This window comes from Cherax quadricarinatus, chromosome 33, assembly GCF_038502225.1.
Source record: "Cherax quadricarinatus isolate ZL_2023a chromosome 33, ASM3850222v1, whole genome shotgun sequence".
Lineage (NCBI taxonomy): Eukaryota > Metazoa > Arthropoda > Malacostraca > Decapoda > Parastacidae > Cherax > Cherax quadricarinatus.
In genome coordinates, this window is record NC_091324.1 from 18,450,032 (window position 1) to 18,462,531 (window position 12,500).

Consider the following 12,500-nt stretch of genomic DNA (forward strand, 5'->3'; position numbering starts at 1 on the left):
TCCACTGAACCCCGTGCAGGAAATTCTTCATGCCTGTGTAGTCCCCTCTCTTGTAACTTGGCTTCTTTCGTCCTGCTCTTCCGGCTTCCCTTTCCACTTGTAACTCCTATGTATTCGAAGCTCAGATTATTATTATAATCAAGGGGAAGCGCTAAACCCGTAGGATTATACAGCGCCTCGAAGCTCAGAATCACGTGATCACTGGCCTCAAAGGGTCTTTCATATGTGACGTCCTCAATATCTGCACTACTCAAGGTGAATACTAGGTCCAGTCTCGCTGGTTCATCTTTTCCTCTCTCTCTGGTAGTGTTGGTACATGAGGTTTTCCAGTACCTCCTCCATCATATTAGCCCTCCACGTTTCTGGGTCCCCACATGGCTCCAGGTTCTCCAAGTCAATTTCCTTGTGGTTGAAGCCACCCATAATCAGCAGCTTTGCCCTGCTCGCATGAGCCCTTCTGGCCACTTCAGCCAGTGTGTCAACCATTGCTCTCTTACTCTCATCATACTTTTGCCTTGGCCTCCTGCTGTTCTGTTGTTGGTTATACATCACTGCATTTACCACCTTGGGACCTCCAGACTGAAGTGTTCCTATTATGTAGTGTCTTGCTCCTCCTCTGTCTCCTCTCTCCAGCTCATCAAAATCCCATCAGTTTTTTATGAGCAGTGCCACTCCTCCACCCCCTCTGTTCCCTCTCTCTTTCCTTAGCATCTGATATCCCATTGGAAATGTGGCATCTGTTATTCCTGTGATCTTGGTTTCTGTGAGAGCTATGATGTCTCTTGATGCCTCTGACTCTTTTGTGCCACTCCTCCCACTTACTTCTTATTCCATAGGGGTTGGCATACCATTTCTTCAGTTTCCTCTCCAACACTGTTCTGGGGGTCTGTGAGGGTGGGGCACCTGGCAGCGTGCTGTAGGATTCTATAGAATAGTGTGGGGTGGGGGCTGTATGTGTGGATTGTGGTTTGTGTTGGGATAGCGTGTTTGGTTGTGGGGTTCTGGGGTGGTGCTGTGTGTGCTTGTGCTTGTTGCTTTGCCCTGCTCTGGTTGTCCTCTGCTTATTCTGTCCTTGTCTCTCTTCCTAGCCCCTTTCGCTTCTGTGTCATCTCCCTCAGCTGCTGTCATTCAGTTTTTGTTCTGTCTCTGTCTCGGAACACCCTCTTGTATGTTGACAATTCGTACAGCTGTGGTTTCTCTTACAAGATCCTGTTTTGCACTGTCTCTGTCTCGAAAATCAGCTTGACCAGCCAATTTCTCCCCTTCAAATACCCCCTTATTCTATGAAAATTTACTTTCTCAGTCATGTCCTCCTTGCCTATTTCTTTGATGTTTTCAATCTCCTGTTTTTCTTCCTGCTGTCTTTCACTGTGTCTTCCCCTCACTCTCCTGAAGCCCATGAATAAAAACTGACCTCTCCCTCTCCTCCTCCCATTGCCTTTCCCTCTGTGTCTCTGGGTTCCATTGGTACATGGCTATTATCTCCCTTATTTTTTCTGTTGCTCTTGGTAGCATGGTCGTGCCTTTGCATGTGACCTACCCCCTCTCCTTCTCCCCCCTCCCTTACTACTATTGCTGCTCCCAGCTGCTCTCCCCCTTCATTCATCAACCCTGCTTGGTGGACTTATAGGGCCTTAGCCTAAGTTATGTCTCCTTTTCCGTTGGGCTCCTCATTCAGTAGGGGTGTACCAGCTTCAGATGCTATGTCTCCTCTGGGCAATAACCCTGTAGGTAGATAAGACACATAGGCAACATTTAGGCAACTTCATTTCAAAACGTTTCGCCTATGCAGTAGGCTTCTTCAGTCGAGTACAGAAAGTAGGCAGGAGCAGTAGAGATGTGAAGACGATGTAATCAGTCCATCACCCTTGAAGTCGTAGATTTGAGGTTGTCAGTCCCTCAGCCTGGAGAAGTTCTATTCCAAAGTCTGGAACTAACTGAAGATCAAGCGACAGTGTTGAGACTTAAATACTGTCGGAAGGAGAGGTGCAGAGTAGTAGTAGTAGTGAGAATGTAGCCACTGAGAGGTCATGTCCCTCTCAGATCAAACATTTTGATATTCAATAACCCTGTAACTTGCTTCAGCCTATTTACCTCATATTCTAGGGCCCTTATCCTGGCTTCTGCAGCTTGTGACTCCCATTTCTCCTTCTCCTCCTCCTCCTCCTCTTTTCCAATTTTACAGAAATCTCTGACTCACCTAGTTTGTTCTCCCACTCTTGTTCCATCCTTTTACATTGCTCTTCCATCCATTCTTCCATCCATTCCTTCCATCCATTTTCCTCTGATCCCCTGAGCTTTTGACTTCCCTTCTGAGCCACCATTTTTTTATGGGTTAGGTGTTGTAGTGTGTGTCGGGGGGAAGGGGAGCTGTAAGGGGTAGAGAGATGGGAACAGTGATGGAGAGGTGGAGATAGAGTGGGAAGGGAGACAGAGGGAGAGGGAGACACACACAGACAGGGTAGGTGTTGTAATGTGTGTTGTTTGTGTGTATGTTGTTTGTTTGTTTGTTTGTGTGTGTGTGTGTGTGTGTGTGTGTGTGTGTGTGTGTGTGTGTGTGTGTGTGTGTGTGTGTGTAAACACAAAAACTTAACATACCCAACAATGGGATGCTGGAAATTCAATGCTTGTTCTCTTTTGTTCATACTATGTTGCATATACGGCTGAAGACGGAACATGTACTTGAGGAACTGGCCGAGCCACCAAGCACCTGGGTTACCATGTAGATGTATCAGTCTCTCAGAGATGTCCCTCGGGATGGCCAGAGGCATGTGTTGTGGTTTTGGTTCTGGTTCTTCGGGCATTGGAAACTCCACTATCTGTGTGTCTTTGTTTCCTGTATAAATATAAAAAAATTCTGCTGTTTATGAACGCTTATTTTTTTTTGTCAGATATGTCTTTACCACTCAAATTTTTTAATAAACTGGAATAATGTATAAGACGCTTTAAAACCACAACCATTTCCAAAAGAGCGCCTTAGCAATAGAGTTGCTGCAATAAAATTAATCAATTGTTGCACACGTGTCTTTTACCCAACATATTGCTGGTAATTTTGCCAACATTATTACACGATCATAAATATGACCATGAAATGCAGAAATATGTAAAAACAAGACTTCTCAAGTACCTGCATCCCTAAACATGCTCTTTCCTTGGTGAAAAGGATCAGAATAAAAAATATGATCGATCAAAAACTGGGAATATCTCTCTCGATCACAAATAATCACAACATACGAGTATATACGTTTGTTAGTTTCATGTCAAGCAAATATATTTCACAGAGTGGTTGTGATGCGTCATTTTCAGTTTGAAAACTGTAATAAAGTTGGTAGAATTACCGACAATATGTAAAGTAAAAGGACACAAGTGCAACTAATGTGACATTTATTGTGGCAACGTTTCGCTCTCCAGGAGCTTTATCAAGCCATTACAAACAATACATGGACACAGAGGGTATATAAAGGCTCAGAGTGAGGTGAATACTAGTGAGGTACCATTTCGATGTTCACTAGTGGTAGTAGTAGTAGTAGTAGTAGTAGTGGTAGTGACAAAAGTAATACAATATGGTAGAGCAATTAATTCGTACATGAGTAAAAGGATATAAAAGCTATTACTTGGGTAACATAAAAATAGGTTGGACAAATATAAACTGGAACGAGGCAGCTTGTTTCAGTGTTCACTCTCTGTGCTTTGTGTAGTATAACAGGAGAGACTATGTGATGGCAGGGTTTACTGTTTTCAGGAGGATTCTTGCTAAGACTTCTAGCAAGAATCCTCCTGAAAACAGTAAACCCTGCCATCACATAGTCTCTCCTGTTATACTACACAAAGCACAGAGAGTGAACACTGAAACAAGCTGCCTCATTCCAGTTTATATTTGTCCAACCTATTTTTATGTTACCCAAGTAATAGCTTTTATATCCTTTTACTCATGTACGAATTAATTGCTCTACCATATTGTATTACTTTTGTCACTACCACTACTACTACTACTACTACCACTAGTGAACATCGAAATGGTACCTCACTAGTATTCACCTCACTCTGAGCCTTTATATACCCTCTGTGTCCATGTATTGTTTGTAATGGCTTGATAAAGCTCCTGGAGAGCGAAACGTTGCCACAATAAATGTCACATTAGTTGCACTTGTGTCCTTTTACTTTACAGTTTGAAAACTGAGTTGATAGTTTCTAGAACTGCAGACACATTCATCACTTTCAAAACTACAGTTAGAAAACATCTTATCTCCCTGAAACACCCCGTCAACTAACTACATGAAAACCACCTGGTGGTTCACAATTACACTTACTCACCCATTGACAATAAACACAGAAATACGAATCTTAATCTTAAAATAATGAATCCTAACTAGTCATAAGTTTGCCTATGATACTCCAATATACACACTATGTATTGTGCCAAAACAAAAGCATTCACATTGCTAAACTCACAAACTATACTGTAGTCACTTAGCCTTAATACCATAATCTGTAATAATTTAAAGTTAAGAATTAATCTAAGTCTGCCCGAAATTCCTAGCCATGCTAGGTGTCCTAGTGGCCCCCTCTGTAATTAGTATTTTAAAACATGTAAACCACACAATATCCAAAATCTGTAAACCCCGCATTGTAATCCTTATAGAGAATAAATTTGATTGATTGATTGATAAACAAGGAAAACGTATGTTTATTCCTCTGACTCAAATAATGGTCATGTTCTAATTTTCCATAAATGGGAGGTAATCACTTTTGATCTAAGGAATGGTAGGATAGCTCCAGTTCCTTTAATTAAGAGCACTTTGCTAGCATCAGCATAAGTACTAAAACTTTATGCAGCTGCTCAGAGGAAGGTTGTGGGTCTCTGTATTACACTTCTCAGACACAGGAACAAATATTTGGTTTCCATTACAAGAATATGTGCACCTTAACTGAAGCTAAGATTAATATATACAAAATTGTTCTAATATTTAAAAAAAATTTATTTTTCAACGATTTTTTTTTAGTTTCAGAATTTTTGTACTCATTTGTGCAAAGATGTGTTAAAATGAAGTTACATTTTAACCCTTACAGCCTACCAACCTTCGTGAGTAAATTCTGCCAAAGAAACACAACACACCAACATGTCTTACCAGGCCACGACACACCAACACGTCTTACCAGGCCACAACACACCAACATGTCTTACCAGGCCACGACACACCAACACGTCTTACCTGGCCACGACACACCAACACGTCTTACCAGGCCACAACACACCAACACGTCTTACCAGGCCACAACACACCAACACGTCTTACCTGGCCACGACACACCAACACGTCTTACCTGGCCACGACACCAACACGTCTTACCTGGCCACGACACACCAACACGTCTTACCAGGCCACAACACACCAACACGTCTTACCTGGCCACGACACACCAACACGTCTTACCAGGCCACAACACACCAACACGTCTTACCAGGCCACAACACACCAACACGTCTTACCTGGCCACGACACACCAACACGTCTTACCAGGCCACGACACCAACACGTCTTACCAGGCCACAACACACCAACACGTCTTACCAGGCCACAACACACCAACACGTCTTACCAGGCCACAACACACCAACACGTCTTACCAGGCCACAACACACCAACACGTCTTACCAGGCCACGACACCAACACGTTTTACCAGGCCACAACACACCAACACGTCTTACCAGGCCACGACACCAACACGTCTTACCAGGCCACAACACACCAACACGTCTTACCAGGCCACGACACCAACACGTCTTACCAGGCCACAACACACCAACACGTCTTACCAGGCCACGACACCAACACGTCTTACCAGGCCACAACACACCAACACGTCTTACCAGGCCACGACACTAACACGTCTTACCAGGCCACAACACACCAACACGTCTTACCAGGCCACAACACACCAACACGTCTTACCAGGCCACAACACACCAACACGTCTTACCAGGCCACGACACCAACACGTTTTACCAGGCCACAACACACCAACACGTCTTACCAGGCCACGACACCAACACGTCTTACCAGGCCACAACACACCAACACGTCTTACCAGGCCACGACACCAACACGTCTTACCAGGCCACAACACACCAACACGTCTTACCAGGCCACGACACCAACACGTCTTACCAGGCCACAACACACCAACACGTCTTACCAGGCCACGACACCAACACGTCTTACCAGGCCACAACACACCAACACGTCTTACCAGGCCACAACACACCAACACGTCTTACCAGGCCACTTGACAACTGTATCATTGGAGATAGTCGTGCATGTGTTGCTTAAAGGGAGGAAAATCTCCTCCCAGCCTCTGGAGGAGTAATTCCAGTCATCAGATTTGAGGATTAAAGTTCGGTGGGTGCCATAGGCTGTCATGAAGCAATAGAGAACGTGATGAATTTCGCAACCCAGACCGCAATCCTGTGGGAAGGTGATGCGTCAGTGTGGTAGCTGGGAATGAAGCTACATGTACTAGTGAGAATATTCTGGTGAGAATATCCGCTTACTGTGCAAATACAGAACATCTGATCAAAGCCCTTGCAAGATACTAACCGGGATTTTGACGGATTTTGAGAGTTTTCCTATTTCCGCAGTGGATCTAGTAGCCACAGTTTAGGCTCTTGCATTTTTTCTATATTTTTTTCTCTTATTTGGGCCTCATGAAGGATACCTGGTAATTATGGAAAACTTTGCCAGCCGTTGCTTCCCTATCCATTTTATCATATGCCTTTTCTAAATCCATGAAAGCAAAGAAAACTTCCCTACCTTTATCTAAATATTGTTCACTTATATGCTACAACGTAAACACTTGGTCTATACATCCCCTAAGATTTCTAAAGCCTCCGTGTTCATCTGCAATCCTGCTCTCAATCTCACGTTTAATTCTTTAAATAATAACCCTGCCACACTTTACTTGGTATAGTCAGTAGGCTTATTCCATTATAATTTTTTTGCTCTCTTTTATCCCTGTTTCCTTTAAGCAGAGCCGGCAAATTTGGCCTATTCGATAAGGGTGTTTTCTGCCAGATTAGCAGAATGAAAATTTGTTTTTGCTATGAGCAGAAATTAATGTGAACGTAACGGAAAAAATAATCATTGATTTTAAGTAGTATTAAATAAATTTATACTGATGTATGTTATACATAGCAGAATTTAGCTAAAAAAAATTACGTTAAAGTTAGGTCAGCTGAAGTTTCTAAGTTGGTCCAAAAATAAAGCATACATCATTGTCAATGAAAAAAAATATATCTATCAGTATTAATGAAATCACGAAACAAGTGATTTTGAATTATTAACATAACTGAGGATAGCTGGGATTCGATCCAGCATCACCATGTCCAGCTCGGTGAGAATAGTAAAACGTACGCATCGCTCTAACCACTGGACCATCAATTCTCAAACACCAGGCTCCCAGTGGACTCAGAGATTAATATCAGTCTAATCCCGTTTGAGTACCAGCCTTCACGAGCAGTCTGCATATTAACGAAATCACGAAACAACTGATTTTGAATCATTAACAGAACTGCGGCTAGCCGGTAGATTTACCAGTTAGATTTAAATTTAGATTTTATTTATATTTATATATGTATTTGTCTTTTATAGAGGATGAGGAAAGCGGAACCTTACCCTGTTCAGTTTACAAAGTAATTTCTTTGCTGTGGCACAGTCCTTTGGATTCTGCAGACGATGTAGTCGGTTCTGTACCAGAACACTCAGCTCCCTGGCCTCTTGCTCTCTCCTGCTGGCCTCCCCGTTCAACTGACTCAGCAGCCACACGTCGGACTGAAGCACTCTGTTGGCGAACACAAGCTGAGTCTCACGAATTTCACTATGTGCTCAACCAGCAAGTGGAATAAGAAAGATATGTAAGAGAGAGAGAGAGAGAGAGAGAGAGAGAGAGAGAGAGAGAGAGAGAGAGAGAGAGAGAGAGAGAGAGAGAGAGAGAGAGAGAGAGGACAGCGTGAAACAAGCTTTTATGCCACAAGACGGGCAGAAAGCAGCAACTTCACTCTGGCTGTACCCTTCTCCAGAACATCACTCCATCTGAGATCATACATACCCAGGATGACTCGAGTATGGAACACATTCGTACAGCATAATGATGTCAACGAGATAAAGTCAGTTGATCAAATGAAAATGCTGGCCCACAGATGGCTCCAACTTCATCCTGTTCCCTACTTGTATGTCTCATAACAATAAAAATGTTTTCAAATGAGCTGATGTAGGTAACAGCTCTTAGCTTGCCAATAAAGTTAGGAATCCTTAACCTGTAAATAGCTGTCAATAAAGCTAGGGATCCTTAACCTTGTCAAACCCTGTGTAAAAAAAAAAAAAAAAAAAAAAAGACAGAGAGAGAGAGAGAGAGAGAAAGAGAGAGAGAGAAAGAGAGAAAGAGAGAGAGAAAGAGAAAGAAAGAGAAAGAGAGAGAGAGAGAGAGAGAGAGAGAGAGAGAGAGAGAGAGAGAGAGAGAGAGAGAGAGAGAGAGAGAGAGAGAGAGAGAGAGAGAGAAAGAGAGAGAGAAAGAAAGAGAAAGAAAGAAAGAGAAAGAAAGAGAAAGAAAGAGAGAGAGAAAGAGAGAAAGGTGCATTTCCTTCTTAAATCACTTGACCAAGAAAAGGCTGTGGGCCCAGACAAGTTGAGCCCAAGATTGTTGAGAAGATGTGCAGACCAGCTAGCAGCACCTCTAACTCGCATCTTTCAGCACTGCCTAGTACAGTGTAAATGGCCCTCTCTATGGAAAGAGGCAAATGTAGTCCCTGTTCACAAAAAGAAGAGCAGAGCAGAAATCAGCAACTACAGACCAGTGTCACTCCTGTCAATCACTGGTAAGATCCTTGAGACAATAATCTCAAGACAAATGACAGAGTTTTTTGACTACCACTCACTACTTTGTGATCGTCAATATGGCTTCAGGAAAGGTTACTCTGCTGCTGATCTGTTGTTAAACCTCTCCACTAAGTGGCACCAGTCACTGGATGAATCCAAAGTCAGCTGTGTGGTAGCACTGAACATTGCTGGCGCTTTCGACCGGGTGTGGCACCAGGGCCTCTTAGCAAAACTTCAAGCACTGGGAATTGCAGGCTCTACGCTATGTCTCCTCAGTGATTACCTTCATGGCAGATCTCTAAGTGTAGTCCTCAATGGAACGGAATCAGCAAGGCATCCTATTGGGGCAAGCGTTCCACAAGGAAGCGTGCTGGGTCCATTGTTATGGAATGTCTACTTCAACGACCTTCTTCATCTCATCCCAGAATTACATGCATATGCAGACGACTGTACACTGACATTCACTTATCCAAGAGAAGAAATGCCAGCTGCTCTAAGCTACATCAATCACCAGCTGAGAGCTATATCAGCTTGGGGAAATAGATGGCAAGTAACATTTGCACCTGAGAAAACGCAAATGATGATCGTCTCTAGGCACCATGATGGTAATGCTCGTGCAGTAGCAAGGATGAATGGGAGGATGTTGGCACCTGGAGAAGAAGTTGATATCCTTGGGGTGAAATTTGACTCCAAACTAACCATGAAGAACCACGTTGTAAATCTTGCAAACAAGGCAGCCAGGAAGCTTACAGCACTTCGCCGTATCTCGCATCTGCTTGACAGTAGGGGTTGCAAGATCCTGTACGAGGCACAAGTACGCTCACACCTTGAGTATGCTCCACTTTCTTGGTTTGCCTGCCCCCCCTCTCATCTGCGACTGCTTGACAGAGTAGAGAACAGAGCAAGACGTCTCATCTCTCGCCTGGACCCATCCTGGATAGATCTGTCAATTCAGCAGAGCCTTCAACATAGGAGGGATGTGGGTGGACTTACTGTTATGTACAAGGCCAATATTGTCAAAATACCACACTTGGATCCACTTCGAGGACAGCGTGAAACAAGCTTTTATGCCACAAGACGGGCAGAAAGCAGCAACTTCACTCTGGCTGTACCCTTCTCCAGAACATCACTCCATCTGAGATCATACATACCCAAGATGACTCGAGTATGGAACACATTCGTACAGCATAATGATGTCAACGAGATAAAGTCAGTTGATCAAATGAAAATGCTGGCCCACAGATGGCTCCAACTTCATCCTGTTCCCTACTTGTATGTCTCATAACAATAAAAATGCTTTCAAATGAGCTGATGTTGGTAACAGCTCTTAGCTTGCCAATAAAGTTAGGAATCCTTAACCTGTAATATAGCTGTCAATAAAGCTAGGGATCCTTAACCTTGTCAAACCCTGGGTAAAAAAAAAGAGAGAGAGAGAGAGAGAGAGAGAGAGAGAGAGAGAGAGAGAGAGAGAGAGAGAGAGAGAGAGAGAGAGAGAGAGAGAGAGAGAGAGTAGTAGTAGTAGTAGTAGTAGTAGTAGTAAAGGCAGTGTAAGATATAGAAATTACAAAAAATATACAAATAATCAGCACACAGGAAAGAGTAGGAGCTTACGACGACGTTTCGGTCCGACACTGACAATGTGACAGTGTGACTTTGTAAACGGTCCACGTCGGACCGAAACGTCGTCGTAAGCTACTCTATCCTATGGGCGGGTTATTTGTGTACTGTTACAGTCACTTTATTGTGCCTTTTTTGTTCCTAACAGAAAAGAAGTTTAACACAAAAAAAGATCTAGAACACTACTATTAGTTGGCTGCCAAATACCGAAGTGACGGAAAAGAAAAGAGGCCCCGATTAGGAGGTGAAGAAACAGTAGTAGTAGTAGTAGTAATCTACAGTTCCGCACCGAACAGTAGAAGACCTAGACACGAGAGCAACAGGAATAAGGTAATCACCAAAGAGAGCTTACTGGACCAACACGACAGTAATAACGATGATTAGAGATTTAGGTTTTAACCTCTGAAGCGCCTAGTTTATTGTGCGCCCCCTCTTCCCTACCATTCAATCTTGAGGATGGTGACTCTAGAATGGATGTCCAAAAGATCTAGAACTATTCAGTGCATTTGAGAACCTGATTAAAAAAGATATTTCATCTGTAACAAGAAAATTTAGGATTTGCTTAAAATATCTGGCGTCTTATTTTAACTAATAAAATACCGTTATATTAATATTATGGCTTACGAAAACAATCCATTTCGAACCTTTGTAAGTTTACTGTAATATGAGATGAGAAATTTTCAGGCCTTATTTAATTACGCTAGAAAATTCTGAAATTTGCACCTACACAGCCTAAAACTAGTCAATTTTCTTTGTACCTACCTATATCAGCCTATAAATATTCAAGCCATTCAGAAGTAGCATTCTCAATTGATCGCACAGAAAAAAATACAACTCAATTTTTAAAATAAGCTGAAAATCCTGTATAAGACAGGTACAGCTGTGGTTAAGGACGCGTGAACAAACACCAAGTCAGTTTTCTTATGGATTTGTCCAGGTGTTGGGACTCAATTATTATAATCAAACTAAGCACTAAACCCACAAGGGTCATACAGCACTGGCTGGGGACTGAAATTTATCCATGATAAAACATCCTAGGTGTTTGCTCATGTCTTTAATTTTTAGAACAAAATGGACAGATTTAATCTTTAACTGAGCAGCATGCACCAGCATCGAAAAGTTTGAAGCCAGTCAAAAAAGGCATTTGTAACTTCAAACGCAGAAATTTCTACAACTAGCACTTGCACATTTCTTTAATATGACCGTTTATCTAAGTAATATACAAAAGCGTCGAAAGTTTGAAGCCTACCAGAAATGGCATCCTCAAGTTATCGAAGAAAAATTAAAAAAAAAAAAAAAAACTTACACCTATAGGTAACCTCTTTTAGGAAAATTCACACTAATTACTTCATGCGTTCGGCGCCTTCCTTCATGATGGCTTCAAAATCAAACTGGTTCATTTTCCAGTTCCTCGACTGCAGATCTTTCATATGGTTGGAGAAGAAGAACCAAGCGTCCCTCAAGTTGGTCTCTACCAACCGCCGCGTCACCTCAGAGTCACCAGACACATTAAAGTCGTGAGATCCAGCACATGGTAACGGGATGCTGGTAACTTTTTGGCTGTTATCGTCCTGAGTGAAGTTTACCTCCAACATGCTCGCATCAAGTTCATCCCATTTCGTTAGTGCCCTGAAATGGAAAAAAATATTTTAAACACCTTTGTGACTTGTGATTTTGCTTTCCATGTGTGTACCCTTGTATTTGCTCCTCGTATGTTAATATTTCTGTTTTATCCGCCCTTTCAATAAATTTGAGTATTTTATTAATAGTAATCGTGTTCTTCTTGCCCTCCTCACTTCCAGGGTTATTAGTTCAAATTCCTTTAGTCTTTCCCTATATTGTGTAGTATACTCACCTGATTGTACTGATTGTAGTTGCAGGGGTCGAGACTCAGCTCGTGGCCCCGCCTCTTCACTGAACGCAAACCTTTGCACTTTCTCTAATTTCTTGCCGTGCTTGACCAGGTGTGGGTTCCAAACTGGTGCTGCATACTCCAGTATGGGCCTAAC

At 42.6% G+C, this 12,500-nt stretch overlaps 1 protein-coding gene across 1 annotated transcript in view; it reads right to left on the bottom strand.

Annotated features, from left to right (window-relative positions):
* The window catches only part of LOC128694009 (alpha-(1,6)-fucosyltransferase), a 33,715-nt gene that overhangs the window by 18,118 nt on the left and 3,097 nt on the right, over positions 1 to 12,500 (bottom strand). Inside the window, exons 3-6 of the mRNA XM_053783977.2 lie at positions 11,839 to 12,120; positions 7,675 to 7,840; positions 6,282 to 6,468; positions 2,599 to 2,836 (exon numbers count right to left, since the gene is read on the bottom strand). Coding sequence (XP_053639952.2) covers positions 2,599 to 2,836; positions 6,282 to 6,468; positions 7,675 to 7,840; positions 11,839 to 12,120 — 873 coding nt within the window. The remainder of the gene's footprint in view (positions 1 to 2,598; positions 2,837 to 6,281; positions 6,469 to 7,674; positions 7,841 to 11,838; positions 12,121 to 12,500) is intronic.